General features: G+C 44.0%; 4 protein-coding genes across 8 annotated transcripts; 1 reads left to right on the top strand and 3 right to left on the bottom strand.

Annotated features, from left to right (window-relative positions):
- Positions 1–140: 140 nt before the first annotated feature.
- On the bottom strand, positions 141–2,324 carry LOC135398153 (uncharacterized). The gene is made up of 4 exons (XM_064629588.1): positions 2,090–2,324; positions 1,725–1,818; positions 1,526–1,644; positions 141–1,458 (listed from the first exon to the last, which is right to left on the bottom strand). The coding sequence occupies exons 1-4, from the start codon at positions 2,217–2,219 to the stop codon at positions 1,325–1,327; spliced, it is 477 nt and encodes a 158-aa protein (XP_064485658.1). The 5' UTR covers positions 2,220–2,324; the 3' UTR covers positions 141–1,324.
- Positions 2,325–5,743: 3,419 nt separating this feature from the next.
- On the bottom strand, positions 5,744–10,902 carry LOC135397007 (protein angel homolog 2-like). Of its 5 annotated transcripts, XM_064628292.1 has the most exons (8): positions 10,676–10,811; positions 10,549–10,592; positions 9,567–9,665; positions 8,994–9,143; positions 8,655–8,903; positions 7,919–8,166; positions 7,248–7,317; positions 5,744–6,957 (listed from the first exon to the last, which is right to left on the bottom strand). In XM_064628292.1, exons 2-8 carry the CDS (start codon positions 10,577–10,579, stop codon positions 5,873–5,875), a joined length of 1,932 nt encoding a protein of 643 aa, XP_064484362.1. In that variant the 5' UTR covers positions 10,580–10,592; positions 10,676–10,811; the 3' UTR covers positions 5,744–5,872. The 5 variants fall into 5 exon arrangements, with proteins under 5 accessions (XP_064484362.1, XP_064484365.1, XP_064484363.1 ...); XM_064628295.1 differs by lacking the exons at positions 10,549–10,592; positions 10,676–10,811 and adding an exon at positions 10,818–10,902; XM_064628293.1 differs by lacking the exon at positions 10,549–10,592.
- A 363-nt stretch (positions 10,903–11,265) lies between these two features.
- Positions 11,266–13,128, bottom strand: LOC135397008 (JNK1/MAPK8-associated membrane protein-like). The gene is made up of 7 exons (XM_064628297.1): positions 12,819–13,128; positions 12,668–12,744; positions 12,431–12,585; positions 12,155–12,367; positions 11,882–12,051; positions 11,656–11,732; positions 11,266–11,573 (listed from the first exon to the last, which is right to left on the bottom strand). The coding sequence occupies exons 1-7, from the start codon at positions 12,838–12,840 to the stop codon at positions 11,358–11,360; spliced, it is 930 nt and encodes a 309-aa protein (XP_064484367.1). The 5' UTR covers positions 12,841–13,128; the 3' UTR covers positions 11,266–11,357.
- Positions 13,129–17,927: 4,799 nt separating this feature from the next.
- On the top strand, positions 17,928–24,473 carry LOC135397006 (actin-related protein 2-B-like). The gene is made up of 7 exons (XM_064628291.1): positions 17,928–18,063; positions 18,180–18,290; positions 18,961–19,249; positions 21,174–21,310; positions 21,678–21,827; positions 22,845–23,123; positions 23,804–24,473. Exons 1-7 carry the CDS (start codon positions 18,016–18,018, stop codon positions 23,978–23,980), a joined length of 1,191 nt encoding a protein of 396 aa, XP_064484361.1. The 5' UTR covers positions 17,928–18,015; the 3' UTR covers positions 23,981–24,473.
- The last annotated feature ends 250 nt before the right edge of the window (positions 24,474–24,723 follow it).

The raw sequence follows: 24,723 nt of genomic DNA, 5'->3' as shown, positions 1-24,723 counted from the left end.
GATCATAGTGAGCAATATCACGCACATTGGTGCAATACATTTACGTTTTAAGAGTTCTTTTCTTTCTTTTTTTAAGTTACAGCGTATTTTAGCTCTGAAACGTCTCTCAAACCCTGAAGCGAAAAAAATTACGCTTTTGTACACGGTATTTACCAAACCTTTATTATAATATTTTTTTCTGTAATGACAATCGAAAAATGAAACGAAAGTGACAGCGATATACCGTAAGGCACTATGGCAACAAAACTTGTATTTTTCATAGAAAAGACACAAAATGCAGGCTAGCTGGTTGACCACTGATAGGAACGAAAACCACCAGACGCAAGGACACACACGGACGACACAATATTCGTCGTCCCTGTGTGTCCCTCTGTCGTTCTCGTTTCTATCATAGTCCTATTATAGTCTTGCACACAGGGTGATCCAGAAGAGTAAAAGCCCAGTAACAGTAAATATAGCAATAATAATGGAAAGAAGTGATCAATTGCTGTGTACCAAGCGACGCCCATAAGTGGTGAGCTAAATTTATAAGCATGGATTTTGTGTCCTACAGCTTATTTTATGCAATGTTGTTTGCTAGTTTTCCCCTTTCGACCTTTTCTTTTTTTAATGTTCATATCAGATCGAGTTTCGTTGACACAATGTTTGTTAAACGAAAATCTCAACTAAACTAAACAAACATCAAGTAATCATTGTAATCACTGTGAAATTATTACGCGCATAAGAGTCAAAACGCAGGCTAACTGGTGTTAGTGGAATTTGTGGAGATTAGGAATAGAGGGAACTGTGTTAGCGATATCTCTCTCTCTCTGCCAAACTTTCTGCTGTTGAAAGATCTTGGCTGGGAATAAATCTGTTACTGGTGTTCGAGAATGTGTTTGTAATCGTCTCTGAATTCCTTGTTTCGGGGTTTAATCATTTTCATTATGGAATTCGCTGTGCTCGAAGCCTGGCCCCAAAATTTCACGGGAAGTTCGCTTCCTGGAAGAGGCAACGGAACATAAATCGCGAAAATTCACGAAAAATAAAAAATAAAAATAAACAACAGAACATGATTTTGGTCTCTCGTCAGCATATCTACATTTCGTGATGATATGGTTCATTGCAAAGGAATTAGACATATTGCGCTGTCCGTCCGTGACAATGATAAGAGAGCACAGCAAGAGTGCGAAGGCACAATTTGTTGCAGACGACAGGACACCGTCCGAACCGCCTCGCCATATGAACAATAACTGGATAATTGGACTGACTATATCCCGGAGATGGAATGCCTGAAACCGCCATCGTAGACGCCGCAATGAACTACCGAGAAACAAACCCTTAGTTACTGAGTCTTCTTTCTTCTAGTGTGCTGCATAGGAAAGCGCTTAGCAAGGCATTCATTCTCATCTTCTTCCGCAATCGTATCTGGCAACCAGATGAAGCGGAAGGATACAATCAACCAGATGATAGTGAGTCCTGTAGAAGGCAAGCAACCACAAGGTGATCAATCACAAAATGCTCATTAGAAAATGGCAATCCTCACCGCTTAATAAAATGGGAAATAAGCCGGCAGCGCCTTTGGTTATTGAATGGTGAATGTAGGATTCGTTCAAAAAGTAGCACAAATACAGAACAAGAGAGCAGACCGTCATAGAGAACACGCTGAAAAAAAAAAAAAAAAGATATCGTGTTAAATTTTACTTAGGAATTGTGTGCAAAAAATTGAATACAAATGCACATACGCCATCTCTTGCAGAAATATGCTGCAGTGGAGGAACAGCAAAGCGTTGAATAACGACCAAAAACCGAACATCCTTTCCATTTCTTCACAGCCACCTGAAGGAAAGTGTAGTATGAGAACAGTCAATAACCAAAACGCGAGGTAAAATAAAACAAATAATACAAATTTGCCGTGCAAAACAAATACTGATAAGCTCGCTCTTTCGCTCCGAAAGTATAACTTCTCCACATTACACACGTGGGTTACGGTAAAGCATCCTAGCAGTAAGAGACCAGTTATATCGATGTTCCTGCTACAGCATATCATGTAAGTTCCTATAGACGCCACAGATACAGAATTTTTACCATTGAGATTCTGCATACGTACCATCAGCCTGCGTAAAAATTCGCTTTTGCAGAAATCCATTTTCCCAAAGACACCGCAACCCGGTCCCGAGATTCGTGATGGCTAAGAATCCCAGCCATCCGCGCAATGGATGAACAATCCAGTGCGTCATTTGGACTTGGGCTTAAGTATTGGACGCGTGCAACCTATGGTTATTTGGAGAGGGAATTAAATTTTCCCGTAATTTACTGTGATTGATACTCTGCCATAAAGCAGTGCTGCTACCTGTACATCACGATGTGCAACGGCTCAGTCACAGCTGCGATCTCGCTGCTTGCGCCATCTACATTTCACCTCCTGAACTTGTACTTCCGCCCGTTCTAGACTTTCTTTTTTGTTTATTACTCCAAGAGGCTATGCCCGAGCCTCCTCCAGAAGCCAGCCCACCTGACTCAAAAAGGAGGAATTTGGGATCCTGTTTAGGGATCGAATCGAGGCGTCTGCTATGTTTCGATGTGTTTGTGTACCAATACCAATACCGGAGACGGGCAAATGCATGACTTACCAGACCCCCTCACCTCCTAACACCCCCAAAATCTGGGAACACCACCCAAAATTAGCTGAGATTACGCAATATTTTGTCAAAGGACATAGAAACACATGGGAGTAGACTGCCGTAGACATGTAATAGGCCAGTCGGACATCCTGGTAGGGCAGCGTATCCAACTACTAGACGACTAATAATTGAATTAATTTCATTAATCATCCAGGAAATGCGAGACAGCAGAATTATTGAGGTCCATCGTCCCTATTAACAACCAGAGAAGCGAACGTACCTTGATGTATAGATTCTCGAATTTCGCTATGCAAATGAGCCGAAACCAGAACTGCGCACCGCTCGAGCGCAGAAAGAGCGGTGGGCCAAGTGCTTTGCAGCGATGGAGCTGATTGGAGTAGCCGTCGTGTCGTTTCTGCGCTGGAGTTGTGTGTATAGTTCTGGTTTCGGTCATTCGCATAGCGAAATTTGGCAATTTGGATTACGTTCTCTTCTCAGGGTGTTCAAGAGGGACAGTTTAGCAATTTACAATTAGCAACAGTTTAGCAGCAGACAGTAACAGTTTAGCTAATTAGTCGTCCAATAGTTACAGACGTTTCCGACGCGACGTCCGGCCGGCCGCATAACAAGCCCATACAAATGACATCTTTGCTGCTCTCACAGCTTATGTATAAAAAAACCTGCAACGAATAAAAGAACAACCTCTATAGTTTGAAAAAATGGCTTTGGCTTGAATGGCTATGGCTTTGGTTTGAAAAACTGGCTGGGTGTTCCCTAGTCTCGGGGTTTTTTACATTATGCTCTATAGTTTTCTCCCCCAAGGCTTCAATTATTTCCGCGGTGGAATGACTTACAAATTCACTGCATTCGACTAAAAAAACTGCGCGCCCTGGTAGATGTTACAGTGTTTGAAGTTGTTAATTTCTACTTGAAGTAACCTTGCAGACAGGAGAAGGTGGGGTGGAAAGACACAGTCCAGCAGGTAAATATACCCGAAAGGTGAAGAAATATGCAGGGCGTTTTTTTTTTTTTTTGTTTTTTTTTAGATTTACAAATTTTTTATAGATGTCATTTTTGCAGTTGACGACAAGTATATGCAACTATAAGATGACTAACTAATTAATTAATCCTTTAATTAGCGGCATTCGGTCAGAAGTGAGACAGCTGAAGACAGTCCTCGTTGAAAGCCATTCTATTCTTCAAAACGCCGAAACGAACACGTTGACACACGTTGAAATATCCGTAGACGAATTCTGATATACAAATATGAGCCGAAACGCCGAAACCGAAATCGGTCCCGGGCGGGAGCGCAGGGAGCACAACGCTCATCGACGTCACAGGACCACGTGCTCTGGGACGATGGAGATGATTGGAGTAAGTGCTGATCTGCTGGATCGACAATTTAGAGTACCTCGGACCTGGGAGTTGCCAGAGCTGAATAAAAAAAAAAAAAAACGCGCCCGAGAAGGGTACGTTGTTACCAGTGTTGTCTGGCTATTTTTCGCCGCAGAGTTATGACCTCATTTCCGCTACCCAAGCTACTTTTCGTCCGCTTAGAGCAAAGGAGCAAAGTAGCCCGCCATAAGCAAAGGGCAAATGGCTCTGGCTTAGAGTAACTCGGAGATGCCAGAGTTGTGCAAGAAAACGCGCTGCGAGCTCTTTCATTAGCACTAGCACTGCTATACAGCCCAGATAAGCCTCCGTCGGCGAAGGTGATCCGCTCCTGGGGCGCAGTGTTTTGGTTTCGGTTCATTGACGCAGCGAAATTCAGCAATGAATATTTCATACAGTTGGATCACGCCTCCGCCGTTTCCCAGCTGTAACGCTGTAAAACGATTGGTTTGGAGTAATGAAAATAAAATGGAGAATGTGTGGAGAGAACTGGCTACTCCCGGTTGGTCAAATATCCAGTAAAGTAAATAAAATTACAGTTATGAAATAAATAAAAAAATGAAAAGACAACAGCAGTCGCATGTCAGATATGTCAAATGTTTGTCACAGTGAAATCACAGTACATCCACCAGCTTGCTGTTTGTAAGAAACTGCACGAAGGCCTGCAGGGCTTGGAATTCTTTGATCGGGGGCCAAGGTCCCGACCACCACTGCTGTACTTCATAGCTGTAGAATGACGTCTATGCTGCTCTCATAGCTTTATTGTAAAAATGTGTAATGGATAAGTTAAAAAAAAAAAAAAACATCCTGTACAAATGCTATTCCAACTTCTCAAAACTTTTCACTTCAGAAAAATTGGCTTCCTAGAGAGTGGAGGAACGCTAGTAGTTACTAGTTGCCTGTACCAGGGAGTCAATGTAACGGGTCAAACTGCAACGAGTCCGGAAACTTGTAGGGCTGGACGGGGAACATGCAAAGTAGTACTACCCAGTCTACCCAGTGGCGCAGGCAGGGGCAAGGTGTCGAGGCAGTGTTCATATAAATAAAAATTAATGAACTCCCAGCAAAATATTCTCACGACTATAGTTATTGCAAAGCGTTGTGTTATTTACAAGTTTTCCTCCCCAATGTTTAAAGGTGGTGCCCGGACAAAACACACAGCTGAACTGAAGGTGCGATCAGAATAGTAGGTACCTGAAATACATGTAACCAGAATATTTCATTTTGAAACAGTCGGAGATATTAGAAAATGACTCTAATTGGATTTTACAGCCGAATGCGCACTGCCGGCTGAATTCAGGCAACAGTGTACCGACTGACGTCGCTGGAGTCGGTTATGAAGGCAGGCTATCCACATAAAATGACTCGCAATACGCTGCCGGACAGCCACTAGAACATCTGCGTTCATGCTTTCAGTGGTATCGAATTGCAACCAGCCTGGCGACACCATCAGATGACAGATTGGGAATTTCGCTGGCAATGCCAATTAGATCACAGGAAGAGAGGAAGCAGGGAAGGGCCGTTTCAACCGGAAGCTGGCTGTTTGTTTTGAATTCATTCTTTTTTATGTTTTATAAAAAAAATACCAACAGATTTTGCGAAACTTTTTTGGTGTTTTCGTCTTGGAAGGCACCTCCAAGTGGATACCACATAGACTTTATGATTCTGGATTCCTCGCGAACACCATCTTTAAGGAACTGCAGCTGTTTCTTTCTTTCCTGGAACACACAGTGACACCAAACACATGGTAGAGAATATTAAAATTATTTGCCTCCATTTGTTGTGTATATTTTGTACATTCCTTTTCGCAGGTGTACAGGGAACACTGGCAAGTAAAAGAGAACTATATTTACAGTTTCCCTCCAACTTCACGTACGCTATCTCGGCAGTCGAAGCATGAATCGTGCAATGAGTGCCAAATGATCTGAGGATTGAACTTCGTTTGGTAAGCCATGTACACTCTCCAGTTCCTTCTCAGACATCAACCCGTACGTGCCCAGAAGCTTCAACGGACCCTCTGAAATGTTCGTCTGCACCACACGATTGTCTCGTCTTTCCGTATTCTTCTTCAGCACGGAGTAGAATATGTAATCGACCGTACAGCTGGCCCTCTGGTGGTGGGTAGTCACCTCGGGAGTAGAACCCCGTTTCACGTGTCGGTATGCAGAAACAAAATTTAACTCGTGATGAACTAATCCAGAGCCTTCATCGTTACCGTGGTTCCCTGCATCCTTTTGGTGAAGTCCAATTTCTGCGCTCCCTTGCTCCACTTTTCCGTTGAGTCGTTCTGCCTCCGGAGGATCCGCGGGCCCTTCACCATCCGCCTTGTTGACAACCCTGCAGTCGTCTTTCAAAACTTTTGTTTTCTCGACATCCTTCATCTCAGCTTCCGCGGAGACTTTACTGCGTGATGCCGTCAGGCTCCTGTACTGCGATCTATCTGTTATATCTAACTCCCGCAGACATTCGTGCAACGGAATTGTCCTTCCGCGATTTGCGCCTTCACCCTGTCCCGAAATGTCGCCCGAGAGCAGTCCAGCGTACTGTAAAGTACCCTGGGTAACAAAACTGTACAACGGTGAGTGCGGTTCACTGTTCATGTCACCACAGAGAATAATGGGGGAGTACAACGGACGGTTTTGAGAATCCATTCCGCGGAATGCAATCCTGTCGATTTCCGCAAGGAGCAGGCACAGCTGGGCGAGCTTGATGTCTCCGCGCCGTGGGTTGAAGAGAAGATGAGTCGTGGATACGCACAGGCGAAGGTCCTGACTGGATTGGCTAGCTTTTTTGGGCTTTAGAAGTGCGATGATGCCAACGTTGTCCCGATCGAGCACACTCACTCCCGACCGGGCAAATTCGACAGTCTCGAACCGGTCCAGTTCAAACACGGAGTTGCGGAAGAAGATGCCGCAGCCGTCGTGTTTGTCCCCAGTGCGACACTTGTAGATGCAGCTGTATCCTGTAGCACAAAATAGATAACTTAATCAAAGAGAGAGAAGGCATACAACATTTGAAAAGCCATTACAACGTTTTTTTTTCTTCCGTCACATAGTGTTATTCAGTTAAACCTCAATGGAGTGAATTCTGCAATGTAATAATGCTTCTTTGCTTCACCCAAGATGCGATATTTTATCGTCAGCCCTTATCACTGCGTGGAATGATAAGTTCTTGACAGCGAAATAAAAGGGAAATCGAATTACAAGATTTCAACTGTTGTAGCTCTTCTCAGGCTCATTAGCGGAATTTTACCTTGCTTCTCCAGTTCCGGCTTGAACACTTCAGCGAAGTGGTCATCCTGCACTTCTTGCAGGCACACGATCTGCAACGAATCGGGCGCTTGCATACAATTCTTGCATCCAATGCATCATTTGCATTGAAAACACCAGTAACACGTGCAGCAAGTAATTTTCTGTACGTAGTTCACGTCACCTGCATGCAGTGATGTGAACATATACATACAAAAAAAAAGAAGAAAGAAAGAAGTAACGTAAGATTTTGTGCAACAGACATCTTCAAAATACATGGGGTAAGATTTCATTTTATGTTTTGTTCTACTTCTACATGACAACATTTGCAAAAAAAAAATAATAAAGTTCTAGGCAAGTGGTGATCAGTTTGCAAAGTGAGGTAGTGTTATATTCTATTTTGCAACGTGATCGAAATGTCGAAGGACTGCCGAATTCATATTTTTCAAACTATCAACGCTGTATTACGATTAATATGCTTCGCTAATTGATTAATTGCTAAGCTGTCCTTTTGTGATTTTTGTAGTACGATACACACAGCACTAACTAACAATTTTTCATTAATGACTGTCGCTGAGACATTCTTTCATGTTACAAACGATCAGAAACATATACAGTCTGGGCTACACATGGCAGTGTGGTTCACTTCACACATTATTATGCCAAAAGCCTCACGTCAGCATCAGCGTTGGTTATTTCTTGGAGCAAGTTCCTCCGGCGATGTTCCCACTGGAGGACTTCACTGCTGCAGTGGCTGTAGAGGAAAGCGTTGTCAACAAGGAGACCCTGAGCCAGAATGTTGTAGGACATGAGGGAGAAGCTGACATCCTTGTCTCGACGTGCAGCGGCAGAGCTTGCGTTCAGTCTCCCAAGCTTGGTGTACTCCCACTGCCGGTATCGGCGCACTTTCTGCCGAATTTCGCCTGTGAGAAATGTTGCGACAGAAACGGACATGCCTTGTGTGGGCAGAGTGCCCTTGTACAACACTGGTGCTTACAACAGGGGTACTCAAGCAGTATTGCCATGCCCTGGTAGCATGACCAGCATTTTGCAATGTCACAGTTACAAAAAGCAACTCGCACTCAAAAGTGGAAAATCCAGTGACCATAGGAAGGCAGAAGCATCGCGACGGGAGCCACTGTTGCTTCGAACAGGGACTGTTCGTCTGCTGGTAGAAGAACATTCCCTGTTCGAAGTTTCGGTGAATCCCTACCTGATTGCCCAGACTCAACCTACCTGCCCAGACTTAGGCTTTTGCTTCAGACCTGCATGCTGTGATACCTTGCTTGTTCTGTTTGTTTCCATACCGAATTGGCCATTAAATTTGCTTTGTGTGGACCAGTTTGTGACACAACATGACTAATGATATGACAATCATGCAACAAACACACTGAGCAAACAAAGCCCTCACTTGCGTATCTCTCGCGGCTGCGATGCCTGTCTTGCTGATGAAAGCCCGAATGGCCGTGCTGTTCACACGAGAAGCTCTCAGTGGAACCAATCCGTTTCTGCTTCGTTCCAGTCTCGACTGGGGTCAGCACCCTGTCTGTGCGCTTTTTTGCCTGGCCAACACTTCGAGGACTGGCGGTGTCCATGTTTTCAAAGGAGGTAGAATCACTGTTGGTGTCACTTCCACTAGGCGTACGCAGCATTGCTTGGCCTGTAATGCAGCATACAATCCCCCTTAAATATGATCTCCCTGTTCTGATGGAGCTATTGACTTCTTTTTTTTTTGTTCTGTTCGAAATACCTGGACAATGCCAATGCTGAAATGGGGGAGTAAAAAATCTTGTGTTGGGGACACCCCAAGGAAGCACAGCATGCGGAAATGTAGATCCAGGTCGAGGAATCAGGCGCCAAAATGTTGGCCACATGGTGTTTGACCACGGTGGCAGAGTGCCTGCACAGGAACATGACTGCACGTGAGGGCAATGTGCACGGGACAACAAATCTTGGCACGCTTCCCACACACCCCTTCTGTAGACGCCGACACTGTTATAAATGCCGCGCTGCTGCATATGAAAGCAGCAAATGAACGTACAACAACATAGCGACATACGAATGTCTCGAAATTTGCTGTGGCTTTCAAGATATCCTCATTATTGGCTAGCAAAGGTAACTGTTGATATGATGGCCAATATGAAACGTGAGTGATAAGAATAATGCGTGAGAGACACGTGTTAAACATCTGACTTGCTCATTCTGCGCAGTAGATACAAACATAAATGCTTAAAAATTATGTTTTACTTGCTAAGAGAGAGAGAAAAAAAGTTGAAGAATCTCCATGGCTATGCATCGTAACGAGCATCTGCAATGAGTGCACCTGTGTAACCTGGAGGGGAGCACGTTGGCCTGTGCAGCAACGGAGGCCTGGAGTGTCCGTCCGAATGCCACTGAACGCTGACACTGCCATCAGATGGTACTGTTCCAAACAAATAGAAAAGGAAGGAAAATGAAAAGGCGAAATGAAAGTCAGGGATGTGGTTATTTCTGGGAGCTGGGACCCTGCCAAGTCGCCAGCGGGAGCGGTCGACGTCGTTTTGTATCGGCAACACTTAATTCATTACAGAGCTGTTGGTGGTTATGTTATGTGAAACTCAGTACAATTAAAACTTCACGAAGCGGTACGGCGAAAAAACACCAGGGGAATGATTACAAACAAAAGCGTATTTTACCAACACCCCTGTCAGTACAGACCGAAAGGATCACCGTTACAAACGCACAGCTACAATCAGAATCAGAGACTCATGCTAAGTCACGAATATACCACATCGCTATCTCTTCACAAACACAATACACAATGGGTTTTTTTCGTTATGATGGCACTGTTACCTGAGCTCCAGCACCACTGACCGTCCAGCAGCAGCCGTCCAGCTTAGCAAACACGAGCACTACATTACATCACCAATAACAGTCCTTTCCGCGTGCAGTGGTGGTGGAGATGAAATTCATTGACCCAGTTTTTCGCGCACATTTTACCTCTACCGTGTAACAGACGACATTTCTCAGGGGTAGCAATCTAACATTGCGTGCTCTTTTGAAGTGCAGAACGAAACCGTGATTTCACGAAGAGGTGCTAACATATGTGCGTCGGTGGGCAAAGCAAAACCGGCAAAGCTGTGTTCACCGGCATCGCTTCAGTTGATGTCCCTCGAATGGAAATCGGAAAGCAGAAACATGCAGTTACGTGGCTTTCCGCAAACAGACAACACGAACAAAAGTGGTGAGGCACATAATGGACAACGCAACATGGACTCAGTCATGACAACATCCAACACTGAATAATATATGACGCCTCAACTAACCGAGAGGTTGTAGGAATGGGCGTTCGTTCATTTTAAATGATAATCTGTTAGGAAGAATTCTACCGTTAAAAGCTCGCTGTATAAGCTCATGGATCTCGTCATTTTCGGGTGTGTGCAGAACACTTACGTCACTTTTCAGGCACACAGAACAAAAAATCATTGACGATATGACACGGGACTATAAAATAACTGCTGATTAAGAACCTGGAACTGTGTTCACGATATCATATTTGATATCCATGCTTCGGTAAACAGAAAAGTGAAGTCACCATTTTTCTTTGGTTTGTCTCGATTTTTCCCTTCAGCACAGCACGCTACCTATTGGTGAAAAATCGCAAGTGAAGTTTTGTTTTTGTTTTGCCGTGTTCCTTTTTATGTGTTAGACTGTTCTTTGCACATTTTAGGACACGCCAAACGAAAAATATATCTAACGTGCAGAATTCTACTGAAAACGAAAAAAAAAAAAAAAAGTAGGAAATGTGCAAGATCGTACAAAGGTGCTGGGGATATGGGGTTTAAAACAAATTTGAACAGAAATATGGCAGTTGTTGAACATGCACATTGTTTCTCCGAGAATTGCACTTCTGGCAGTAGGCTAGAAAGGAATGCTTCTTGCAGGGAACATTGATATAGTTTTGTCCGATTAAAAGTTTTTTTCGTTAAAGCTCAGTCGCCCCCTGCCACCCATTCCCGACATCTGTTCCCTGGAGCCACAGATAACACAATCACTTTATTACATCATTCATTCTGTGTGGACAAATATTTCAAACTGTACCAGCAGTTCATGACACACACAAACACAAAAGGATTCATTCCGCATGCAGTTTGCTTGGATCCGTAAACTTTGATGTCAGAACGTAGAAGAGTGCTGGAAATGGCACTACGCCAAGAAGAGCCGAATGCAGCACTGGTTCCTGGAGCTGTGTGATGGCCACAATCCCGTAGGCATGTAGAAACCAGTGGCCCAACAGGATCGTAAGATTGCGTGCTTCCTTGACCGTGTGCACCAGAAGCGCACACATGGACTGCGTGGATGTAAAACGTTTCACATAACTCTATAAGGCCTATGTGATGTGCTGGAAACAAGCACAGAAGAAAGTGCAGTACCTGATCTAGCCGGAATGCAAAATGTGTGGCCATCGATATCACAGAGAGGATGATGGTGATGTACGGGAATGAGTAATCTGAGGATGAAAGTGACCCCAAACACATTTTTCATTCTGCAACTCACGTACTTTTCTTTCATGTAAAACATTTGGAGGAGCCTTGCACCTTTTACAACTTAAATTTATGGAAACACTGAGTTCACACTCTGGACTTGTCATATACTTACAGAGTAATCCTGCCATGGTGGCATGAATGAGAGCCATGGCAGGAATTATGTACATCGTGAGGAATATAGATTTTTTGGCCTGTCCCGTGAACACCCGGAATACAAGTACCGGCCGCAGCAGCAGCAAGGATACCAGGCAGAAGCCGTAGTAGATGAACACCATTGAATACCTGCACGGTGTCAAAAGAAAATTAAGTCCTAGGCACTTAAAAAATATATGACACCATAGTGTGATCCTCCAAACAGAGATGATGTCTGCGAATGCAAACTCACAAGGGATACACAGCCTCCTGCGTACACCGCAGCGTATGCTTGTAGCCCGGCGTAGGGTTGTGCAAGAGTGTGTACCAATCCGACAGCTGACGCACCCTACAGGTGTGCACTAGAAGTTCACCGACTGGAGGTGTTACCAGCAACGTGCTGACAATGGCCATGATATTCTCAACTAGAGCACTCGCATGTAGAACCAGTACTTCGGTGGTGAAACTGTGAAAGGCGGTCGCACATAAGCACACACTTCTGCTGTTCCAGCACACAACCTGGGCGTACCTTCGTCTTTTTAATGTCTTGTCGATGATGTACCATTCTGAGACTAGAATGAGAAGTGCCATAAAGCCGAGGTACAACCAGTCGTAAAACTGAGGCAAGTCAACGCATATCTCGCATATTTTACCAACTGCTGAACGGAAGCCTCGAGGACAAGCCTGCAACAAGGACGGCCAAACTGAAGTGGGTAAGGCACACACCAGTGAAATAACCTAAGGAGAACGTCTGCTGGACGCTTACCCCGCAATCGCTTTCAGAACCATTTTGGAAACGGATTCTGCCGCAGTAGAGGCCTGGACAGTGGACCGAGGATTTTGCTGGAATTAAGGAACATTGGCATGCGTTCATACTTCTCTTTCTGTGGCTCCAAACAACGACACTCTGTACGAACCATATTCATATAACATTTGCATCTTCAGCTCTTCAGGTCCAGAGGGACCACAGATTTCGATGTGTTATGAATCAGTATGTAAGTTGATGGTTTTAAAACAAACGAAGTAGCATGCAGCCATCAAGAGTTCCGGCGTCTGTTCACTCTGCTTATTGGACGGACACCATGGAAAAACGTCACGTCAGAACCAACTATTGCACGTTGCTCATAATAGTTACTCTAATTAATATTCCAGAAACCCAGTTCCACTTTACAGTCCATAATGCTCCGCTCCGTGCGCCACGACCAGCGCCGACTGTGCGCAACTCGCCAAATGGGCTGTTTTGGTGGCGCCATAGGATTCCACCATTCCACGAAGCAGTGCCACAAAGTTGGATGAGATTCGCATAATTTATTTAGAATTAAGGCAGCTATCTCGAGGTACGTAACAGGCGGAATCTAGACGTAAACGTTCTAGAATTAAATGAGACAATTGTAAAATTGAAAAGCATATCGATTGTCCGTCAGATCTCTGCTTGGCTTGGCTTAGCGGATTGACTGCTGCCCAGTCTTGCTGGCTAGAGTTTTTATAGTTTCGGTTTCGGTTTTAGGCCCGCTGCGACGGGGATAACCTTTCCTAACCGGGCAGGACCGATAACCTTTCTTTCTGGTGAATGGTTTGCTGTTGGGTAGTCTTTTTTTTTTTTTCATGCACGAGGTGTACACTGGTGGCGTTTATACACAGATAAATATGCGAAATTCATTGTCATTGTTAGGTTTCTTTTCCTGCTATCCATCCAGTACAGCCCTTTTCATTCCACGTCAACTCTTTCCTTCCTCCGGGTAAATAATCTTGACTTAGGGGACAGACGACCCCTTTTCGAAATATATATAGATGCACCCTTATGAGCGTAGGTCTGCTTGCACATACTTGTGTTTACCCTCACTAGCTGGAGTCCCAACTTACCAACTTCGTGGACTTTGAGAAGGTGTCAACGAATCAGGCAGTCAACCGGGGAAAGTATCTCCACACAGAACCGTGGCTTTCTGTGACTTACAAGGTAATCGGTACCTTCTCATAGGGAAAGGGGCCGGCAGCCGACATCAAATGCTAACTATCCCTTTCCCTCATATAAATGCATAGGTTTTTGTCCGTCAACCCTTCTACACATGCGGATGAAACACATAAAGACAGCAGCGTATTCCTAAAAATCTGTAATGGATCTTTGACACCGCTTAGCACCACACAGTGTTTCGTCGTGCGTGTTGATACAGGTGTATTCTATATAAAAAAAAATGAACTCCCTTCAAAAGCACTATGGTAGTTAAAATATATACATATATATATATATATATGCTGATGATTCAGGGGGTACGGATGGACACGTAAGTATATAAGTACAGAAAAGGTAAAGAAGGGATTCAGAAGCCTTGAGGGAGAGTTTAAAAAAATTATTACAACTAATTACGGGAGAGAATTAAGGTTTATTTACATGTTACAGGGGTCGACGTTTCGACGACAGCGTCGCCTTCCACAGGACTAAAGTGGATTGTAGTGGGTCATCGCTTATAGAAGGGCGGGAAGAGTTACGAGAGAGGAGGAATCCGCACGTGGAACGGGTGCTGGTCTTGGGGGGTTTTTCCAGGAGCTTTGTCCTTGGTCGTCACTGGGGAGTGGGGATCTGTAAAGATAAAAGGAAGAGGCGGCAGAAAGAACGGAAGTGGGTCGATGTGCTCAAACCTGATCATGAGCTGAGGCTGCGGACTGTGGACAATATGCCCGGGTCTTCGTTTATTGTGCATTGGAATTTATGGATTAAATAAGACTCACGTTGTTGTCTGCTACGGTTGGATGTGAAACTTGACTGTAAAATGAATACAGTTATGTCACTGAAGGAATGGCCGGGTTCGCGAAAGTGGCGGGAGACCGGGAGATTTGGTTTCTTTGTCACATCTGATCTATGATTGTTGAATCGAATTCTGAAACTTGTTGTAGTTTGGCCAATGTACTGTGCATTACAAAAATTGCACTGTAATAAATATACGACGTTAGAGGAGTTGCAGTCGTGGTCGCCACTTATCTTTATATGGAAATTACAATTTGTACTGTGAACTGTATCCGCGGTCTGCATCAGGTTACAAATTTGACATCTACGTCCCATGCAAGGGTGGCAGCCTTTTGCTGTATGTTCCGGTTTGTTAATCTTAGCGTGTACCAAGTGATCCTGAATGTTCTGCGCACGACGATATGTTATACGGGGCGGTGTAGGGAATATTTCCTTCAGACGTTCCGACTGGGATAGAAGGGGCTGGTGCCGTTGTAAGATATTTTTAAGGTCAGGGATATTACCATTAAAGGTTAGAGTGAGGTTAACACATTCTTCATCTTTAGGTTGCTTTGATTTTTTCAGGAGATCCGTGCGGTTCGTATGGCGGGCTTTACTGAGTGCATTTTTCACTAGGTCTGGCGGGAATTGTCGATTAACTAAAGTTTCATCAAGGCTGTCAAGGTTAGCATCTAGTTCGTCATCGCGGGAGCATATTCTTCTGTAGCGTATGGCCTGACTGTAAGGGATGGCTAATTTAGTATGTCGCGGATGACAACTGTTGAATGACAGGTACTGCTGGGAGTCTGTTGGTTTACGGTACAAGTTTGTTTCTATGGAGTTGTTACAAATCTTAACATGAACGTCCAGAAAGTTTATGGCTTCTTTAGAATAAGTGTGGGTAAATTTTATAGTCGGGTGGACGTTATTAAAATTATCTATGAACGACAAAAGGCTTTCCTCAGAATGGGGCCACAACATGAATACGTCATCGAGGTAGCGTTTGTAGACAAGGGGTTTGAGCAAACATGTTTCTAGGAAGCGTTCTTCAAGATAGCCCATGAACATATTAGCATAGTTGGGGGCCATTTTCGTTCCCATAGCTGTACCACTAATTTGGAGATAATGCTTGTTGTCGAATTCAAAATTGTTGCACGTAAGTATCAGCGAGATCAGAGTTTCTAGGAGAGCTGAGTGAAGCGGGTTATCGGACAATTTGTTAAAAACGTCTATTACTGCACGGGTGCCATCATCATGTGGAATGTTAGTGTACAGCGAGGTGACGTCCAATGTAACTAACAGACAAGCCGCGGGGACCTCGGTATCGGAAATTATTTGAAGGAAGTGGTTAGTATCCTTGATGTACGATGGTAATTTGGGAGGGATATCCTTTAGGAGGAAATCGACGAAGGTGGAAATCTTTTCCGTTGCTGTGCCATTGGATGATATTATGGGGCGTCCGGGATTTCCGGGTTTATGAATTTTTGGAAGCATGTAAAACCTACCGGGTTTCGGGTCCCGTGGGGAAAGGTATTCGAGCAGGGTGTCATCAATTTTCTTTTCTGATTTAAGTTTCCTTAGTGTTTTAGTAATTTTGCTGTGAATATCAACGGTGGGGTCGCTATCCATGGTTCTGTAGAATGTTTCGCAGCTAAGTTGTCGAATGCCTTCTGTGAGGTAAAATTCTTTGTCCATAACTACTATTGCTCCTCCTTTGTCGGCTCTTTTGATGACAATGTCGTTACGTTGTTTTAATTCAGAGAGGCTATTTTCTTCGGCTTTACTGAGGTTCCACGTGCACGTGCGGATGCACGTGCACGTGCACCCGTTCCACGTGCGGATTCCTCCTCTCTCGTAACTCTTCCCGCCCTTCTATAAGCGATGACCCACTACAATCCACTTTAGTCCTGTGGAAGGCGACGCTGTCGCCGAAACGTCGACCCCTGTAACATGTAAATAAACCTTAATTCTCTCCCGTAATTAGTTGTAATAAATTTTACACACTATCACCACACTATTAACTTTTACACACTATTAAAATTTTACACTATATCACCAAAGGCAAGGCACAGCAAATGAGGTATGTAACATGTATTGCAATGCTATATTCAAAATTGCAAAAACTATGAAACCAAAGTGCATGTACAAATGCACTGTAGTTCCCGTAAGAGGCTTCTAAAAAAATATACAACAATTCTATCATTATTGCACCATGCCTAAAGTTCGCAGGAGGAAAATGTTTGGTCCCACAATACTGAAAATCCACCATTAATTGGGAAATATTGTCAATTTTTATATTGATTGTCACAGTGATATGGTACTGGTCATTTTGAAACAATTCGCACTACAAAGCCATCGTGGCACTAATACTGAGCATGGCCTGTTCATCTGCAGGGAAAAAAGAAAAAAAGAAAACTAATCAATTCTGTTCACTATTCTGACAAAATCTGTTTGAGTTGCTTTCATAAATAAATTTGTACGTTTGTACTACAGTTTGTATGAGCTCTATGTCTGTGTATCTCAGAATCTTTTTAGTGCTGTGCTCCCTAGAACAAAGACAAGGCAATTGCACACAAAAGAAGTCCTGAGGGAAGAGTAGTGCAGTCGCCTTGAAGGAATCAGAACCTACAGTTGTGGACTAAGGTGAACGCACGGAAATAATAAAGAATGAGGGACCAAACGCTGTTCCATGCAGAAACTCTGTCAGTGCCGAGTGCTTGCATGTAGCACAAACTCAAGGACAAGAAATTGGACGACTTCTACCGTGTTGTGTTTACTTCTCACAATGAACTCGTTGTGTTCTCGCTTTCTGCGTTGCATCTGCTGTTGTGACCGCACAAAAATGGACATCGAACGCACTAGTAAAAAAAAATATTCTGTTGGTTTTTGTATTTGCTTTCTTTAATAAATAACAGGGTTATATTTTCCTAGAAAGGAAATAAGTTTTGTGCTTTTTGCGAAGCAGCTTTTTTGCACAAAAAGCTTTCAACTTGCAGGGACATGGAGAGCGTGTCGGTTTAGTAACGTAAACAAATGCAAGAACGACAGGCTGTCTGTCCGTCCCGTCCGTCTGTGTCGTTCTTGCGTTTATTCATCATGTCAACTTCGAAATAGAAGTGATGTCAAAAAACATACGTGGGATTATTAAACTGTTCTTGTGATCCGGCTGCGATAAGAAAGCTGACGAGTCATCTGTGTCGTTTTGCAAGTATAATGTATTCCAGTAACGCACTACGCGCGAATGAGTAAGCCTCATCATCTTCGTCATCGCATGAATGGTGGCGCCGCTGTGGCAATTTTCAGAAGCACTCTATTAGTTTACGCCCTTCCGTGGTTGGGGGTGTCTTGTTCTGTGTACGATTTATGTTTTTGATAAATCCTGTTTAATCGGTATGGATAGTCAAGGAAGAAAAGTAATTATATGTGATAATGGAACAGGGGTGAGTAAGAATTGCTTTCTGGTGTTGAGGATTGGCCGATGGTTCGATATATGTCTCCGTTTGACAGTTACCGGTTATCTACCTACCCAAAACAAGTCCTGTGTTTACATTTTCAGTTCGTCAAATGCGGGTACGCCGGTTCAAATTTTCCAGCTTTCAGATTCCCATCACTCGTTGGAAGGCCTATTCTTCGAGCGGCGCACAAAATCGGCGACATCGAAGTCAAGGTAAATATTTTATGAGGCGATCATTGTGAGTCGGTTCATCTTCCGTTTCTTATCTCCGGAACGATACTTGAACGATGTGACCCTGTGGTGACTTGAGCTTGCTCTACACTCTTGATTTGTCTCTGGAAGAGTGGTTGTAGTATCACAACAGTGGTTATTCGATGAATATAATGTGTAACTGTACGAGAGGTCAAAGTACAATTGCGTGGGAGTGGTTGAAGTGTAACTCAAACGGAAGTATGGATATCAATAGAGCTGACCCGTCAACTGCCGTGTTGTCGAGTCGGATGTTACTATGTACGAATATCAGGGGTACTCAGTGATGTTTTTTCATACTTTATTGCTGCAAGGATTGCTCTGCGGCAGACACATACGTAAGTTCCTTCCTTCCCGTCCCATACACTTAACAGAGCAGGATAAGTTCCTTTTTTTATGCATTATACATTCCCGCTTTTTCACATGTGTATGTGCGCGTTACGTTCTGATATTCCAGGGTGTTGTAGTTAGAATTGTACGCATGATCGTTGTATAATGTTCGCCTACAAAAGGAATGCCGCCCGTTTCATTACAACGTATCACCTTGTTGCACGCAAGCGTAGACATTGCACCATCACAACGACTGTAGACTTATGTGTAGCATTAATTTTCTCACACACCTCACGGCATGCAGGACCTAATGGTTGGTGACGAAGCTTCGAAGTTGCGTTCTATGTTGGAGGTCGAGTATCCCATGGAAAATGGCATTGTGCGGAACTGGGAAGACATGTGCCACATTTGGGACTACACCTTTGGGGATCACAAGATGAACATCAACCCCAGAGATTGCAAAATCCTCCTCACAGAACCTCCCATGAACCCCGTCAAGAACAGGCAGAAAATGATCGAAGTCATGTTCGAAAAGTACCAGTTTGACTCTGCATACATCGCCATTCAGGCTGTGCTCACCCTCTATGCTCAAGGTTTGCATGTTTCTATCATCTCGGCTTTCAGAACGGTTTGGCTTCATCCAGGATTACCCATGGTACCTTGCTTGTGACTGTAATTGTAATTCAATCCTAACATATATTAACCCGTTTGGTGTTCCCGTTGCCTTTGTGATTATTACGGCTAATATTCTATACTTAAGGGCAACTCCTGCAGGTTAACTCTGCCGACAAATCTAAGGACCCCTATCGCAACACTGTGTGCTTCCATGCTTGAAATTGTTGCTTGTATGCTGACCATGTTGCAAAAACACTTGTCAGAGACAGCATACTTAGAGCACATTTGCATGCTTTTAAAGCAAACACATAAGGTATTTGCATTAACAAAACATGTCAATTGGCTTCCCCGTATGCCAACGGACGCATACCTCGGTGACTGTAGTACTCTCCTGTTGTCTCAGAGTAGAGGATACAACTTCAAACTGTCATGTTACGAAAGCTCCGGTGGCAAAGATGAAGGTTTGTTACTGAGATAAGATTTTTTTTTAGGCCTGCAGAAGGAAATTACTGGTATGAGGTATTGCAATAGAGGGGGCATCATTTCAAAAAGTAAAGCCTTTTCTGTTTCTTTATTCAAGTTCTTAGTGTTGTAAGCCATCTTTTTTATTATGTCTGCAAGGTTCAGATACATATAATTCCAAACAGTAGTTAAGGATGTAACTGCAATACTCATTTTATTACTTAAAGGGACTGTAAAGTGGAAACTTCCTCTGCGACCGAATGGCTCATTATTTTTGTGTTTACTGCTCCTCGCACTTCGCGGAAAACGACCGGCCACCGTGAGGTTTTACCGTTGTTCCACCCACACACGTGGTCTGGAAGCAGTCACCAGATTCTGACTCCAAGACACTAAGGATCGGGTTTCTGTGAGCCGCACCTCGCACATGTCCGTAGCCGACGAGAAGAGGTAATAAATTTTGAGTCCGAAGACGTTCGGTCAGTCGAGCTAACGATTGTGCGAGGGGTGTTGTTTTGTTATATGTTCGTTTGAATAGCGCGAAAGGAGGACATCTGGGGAACGAAAAACAACCCGGAGAGTGGGAGAGTTGGGATATTAGAGGGACTTGTCCTGCGGACTCCGTAGCAAACGGACCTGCTCGGAGGCTCGGAGTGACTTTGCCATATGATGTAAATTTTGTCCACGTAAAATCTATTGCTGTAAATAAACCTGTTACCAACTATTGAATATCGTCTGCTGTCGAGTACCTGCAACTCAACCGTCATCATCACCGACAACTGGCCAGCCACGGGGATTACATAGAGAGGAAGGAAAGAACCAGCTTTACTGGGACCATGAAGAAATTTCCAAAAAACCTGAGTTCTCGGTGTAAAATGGCTCTCAAGGAGTACTTTTATCTGAAATATATCCGATTTTTGCTGTGTTGCATTCAATGTGGGCGCAGCCCAGGCGCACAAAAAAAAATGTCAAGCAGCCGCCCGACACCCCCCTAGAAGTGGCCTGGCATCACTTGCATCATTTTCTCACCCCAAGGTTGTACCAAGTCTGCAAGGTCACCTGCTTCTCATGTCACATCTAGTTTGTCTGTCATGCTGGCAGCCTTTTTTTTACGTCGTTTTTAGTGAACATCTTATCAATTTGTTAAAGATTAGTTTATATATCTCTGTAATTCTAACCGGTGCTCGGTCCATACTCCGCATGGTGGATGTGCTAGCAGCAGGGAATGCGTTACATATGCTTAGAAAGGTTTTGGGGATACCTTCATTGTCTCTTTAATAAGCAGTAGTCCAGTTATTCTTCTCAAAACCATGTAACTGTTCCTTGGAAACGATTTTCTCTTCTAATGAATACGACGTTAAGCCGTGCTTGAAGTATGAACTATCCCACATGAGCACCTTCGTGAACTCTTTAATTTGTTCTGACATACTTTATTTTGTGCAGGTCTCTACACTGGCGTAGTTGTAGATTCCGGGGACGGGGTCACACACATCTGCCCAGTCTACGAAGGTTTTGCCCTCACAAATCTGACACGTAGGTTGGACATTGCTGGACGAGACATTACGCGGTACCTTATCAAGGTATGCCCTTGTAACCATACCCAGTGGCGTCACTAGGGTATTTGTCATCCGGTGCGGGAGCTCCGCCCCCCTTGCAATAATGCGCCCCTTTCCATCTGAGGCGATACACGATAAATAACAGTTACCAATAACGCGTGCAGAAAAAAATCACATGCTCGCCGAGGGCTTCTTACGTTGTTTTTGGCGTCACCTCGCTACAGAAAAAGAGAGGAGGAGGCGGTACTGGTGCAGCACATCGCCCCCTTATGTCGCACCACCCGGTGCAAAGCGCACCCCCGCCCAACCCCCTAGTGACGCCTTTGACCATACACACGTGCAGGAATTGTGGCTCATTGCGGTACTTCAATACGCTTAAACACGCACGCAGTTGCTGCTTCTCAGAGGCTACGTCTTCAACCACTCTGCGGACTTCGAGACCGTTCGGATGATCAAGGAGAAGCTCTGCTACGTTAGCTATAATGTCGAGCAGGAACAGAAACTGGCGCTCGAGACAACATTCCTTGTTGAGTCTTACACGGTAAGTTCCGTTATCTGCGTTCGCTGTGTTCGCGCGCACGCACAAAAATTATGGGGCTCTAACCCACAATACTCGAGATACCAATGGTGACATCAGTATGTGCCAAGTCTAGTAGTTGTTTCTCGTGACATGGAAGTACCATAAAATTACTTTTCGAGTTTACAGAAGTACTGTGACATCACAGGATCTGCGATCTGTCACAAGTTCTGGCAACATTGCTTCTCAAAAGTTGATTCTGTACCCTCACCACAGCTGCTGGCAGGCTTCCAATGTGAGGTGGAGGGCGGAGACAGGAAGGCGTGCGCACTTTTGCTAGGAGGCTGAGGCCGGAGCTTATGAAGCTTTACAGTTTCTTTCCAAGATTTGTGGAAGCATGTAATGTTCGCTGACCGCATTTATATTTTGCGTGCCGACTGTAATAATAATTAATATGACCTCTATATGTTGAAATTGAAAATTACCTCAATTCGTTAAACCGAATAGGTCCAGAAGAAAATGGCCCAAGTGCAGACCCGCGTGCCCCATTCTACGCTACACGGTCATAAGACTGGCATTAAAACACGGAACGCACGCTTATTATTGAATGTTGCACAATTTTCAATTGGTACAAACGTCATTGCTATACTTGCCGTTCAGAAGAGTACGAAAAAAATTAAGTTTTGTGTGAACCGTACTTTCTGACGTGACGAGCACAAGATGATGCCAATAACCAATAAGAATGCTTTGTCATGTTGACGTTACTCCTTCGCTCCCCTGTTGGGGGGCACTCATTCTCTCTCTCCCGCAATTGGGGGAAGGCATGTGCGACGGTGCAAAGAGGGTGTTCGCTGCCTATGGGCTTCGTTAAATAGAACGTGTCTAACAACAAAACACTTCGTTATAGAAATGCGTTGGCGTTGGTGCAGGGAAATAATACGTTAAATAGAGGATTTCATTAAATTCACATTCATTATGTGGAGATTCAACTTTTTTTGTCTGTAGCTGCACTTTGGTTATCTTTCCTTTTTCCAATGCCAGCTTCCAGATGGGCGTGTCATCAAACTCGGAGGTGAGCGTTTCGAGGCACCCGAAGCCCTCTTCCAGCCTCACCTCATCAACGTGGAAGGTCTCGGAGTAGCCGAGCTACTGTTCCAGACAATCCAGAGCGCGGACATGGATGTTCGAGCTAAGCTGTATCGACACATCATCCTCTCTGGAGGCTCCACCATGTACCCCGGGCTGCCCAGTCGTCTCGAGAGAGAAACGAGACAGCTGTACCTCGAAAGGGTACTCAAGGGAGACACTGAAAGTTTGATGGTACGTGTCTGCCATTATGAAAATCTGTCAAAATAATTTTTGTGGAAAGCTCTCTGTCAACCTCAGAGCATCTGGCAGTCAATATGTTCCTGGATATGTTCTATGACTAAGCAGATCTTGCTTATAATGATATTCCTGATCTTTGTTGTTATTTTTTTTGTCTAGATTGGATAAGCACAAAAGGACTTGACAAAACACTGCAGAGATTTACTATTTTCAGTGATTGTTCAAACACATACCACACATTACAGTCCTTGTAAATGCGTTTGACTAAATAGAGGCCCAATTTTACAGCTGTTGCATCACCAGACAAATTTTCATCAGTATTTGGTAACATACTTGGGAGCAGAATTACATCTCAATCCTCCTACATTCACCTTGCATTCTATAGAAAGTGTTGACAAAATCACTTTCTTCTGTCAGCACAACCAAAAGAAGCTATAGAAGCTGACAGGCTTATTTGTTGTGACAGATCTATCAGGACAAATAAATACTATGCCTACTAAACGGGTTCAACCCTATCAAAACACAAGGCCCTACTCATAACGTTGCTTAAAGAATTTGTAATGAAATGGCTACCATTGTGAAGTGGAAATCCTGCAGCTTGTCTAACCATTAACTTAAGGAGTACATGACGATGAAATGCTCGTGTGACAAGCGACTTCCTTTACTCCCAACAGAAATTCAAGATACGCATCGAAGATCCTCCAAGACGCAAAGATATGGTGTTTATCGGAGGGTCAGTTTTGGCCGAAGTTATGAAGGACAACCCCAAATTCTGGATGACTCGAGAAGAGTACGAAGAAAAGGGAATGAAGGTCCTCGACAAACTCCTTTCCATGCCAGCGGACCATTGAGCTTGGTTTGTCTAGCCAAATGAGTGCTGAACGGTGGAAGAAGGTTGGGCTGGATCCAGCAGTCAAGATGTTTAGAGTGAAATAGTGGAAGATGTGGATGAAGACCGCAGTTTTCTGCCGTTCATGAACAAGCAGAACATTGCACGTTTTCTTCCACGAATGAATGCCTGTTGCCCATAATGGCAACTTCCTCCCGAAAAGGGAGCAATTTTAAAACTACACGCTGTTGCTACCGGCGGTTGCCGTTCGTGAGGTAAATCTGATACGAAACTGGGAAAAATAGTCAGATCTGGCTTAAAACAATTTTTTGTTGACCATGATTTGTTTTGCAATACTGTCTTGAAAGTGCAAGCTGCAGAGCAGTATGACTTGCAGACTGTACAATAAAGGTTGTATTCTTGTCACAATAGGCACAGACAACTCGGAAAGAAAAGTTGTCAATTTCGAGAGAGATATTCGAGTGATTGTAAATAAAATATTGGACGATCCAGGATACATGTAGAATACTGCTTCCTTTAAAACATGCATGACAGCAGCACATCTAGCTGTAGTGGTAGACTGAGCCCTTCTCCCAATTGAACCTTGTGAATGCATTGGCAATGCCGTTGCCTGGAGAGAATGAGTACCAGGAGAAGCTGCTTGTGCTCGTAGCCTACACAAGTGGAAGGAGGGGAACTTTGGTTATTTCTTGGAGCAAGTTCCTCCGACGATGTTCCCACTGGAGGACTTCACTGCTGCAGTGA

Source organism: Ornithodoros turicata, chromosome 6, assembly GCF_037126465.1.
Source record: "Ornithodoros turicata isolate Travis chromosome 6, ASM3712646v1, whole genome shotgun sequence".
Lineage (NCBI taxonomy): Eukaryota > Metazoa > Arthropoda > Arachnida > Ixodida > Argasidae > Ornithodoros > Ornithodoros turicata.
The sequence above is the reverse complement of the archived record's forward strand: the minus strand, read 5'-3'. Positions and strand labels throughout refer to the sequence as shown.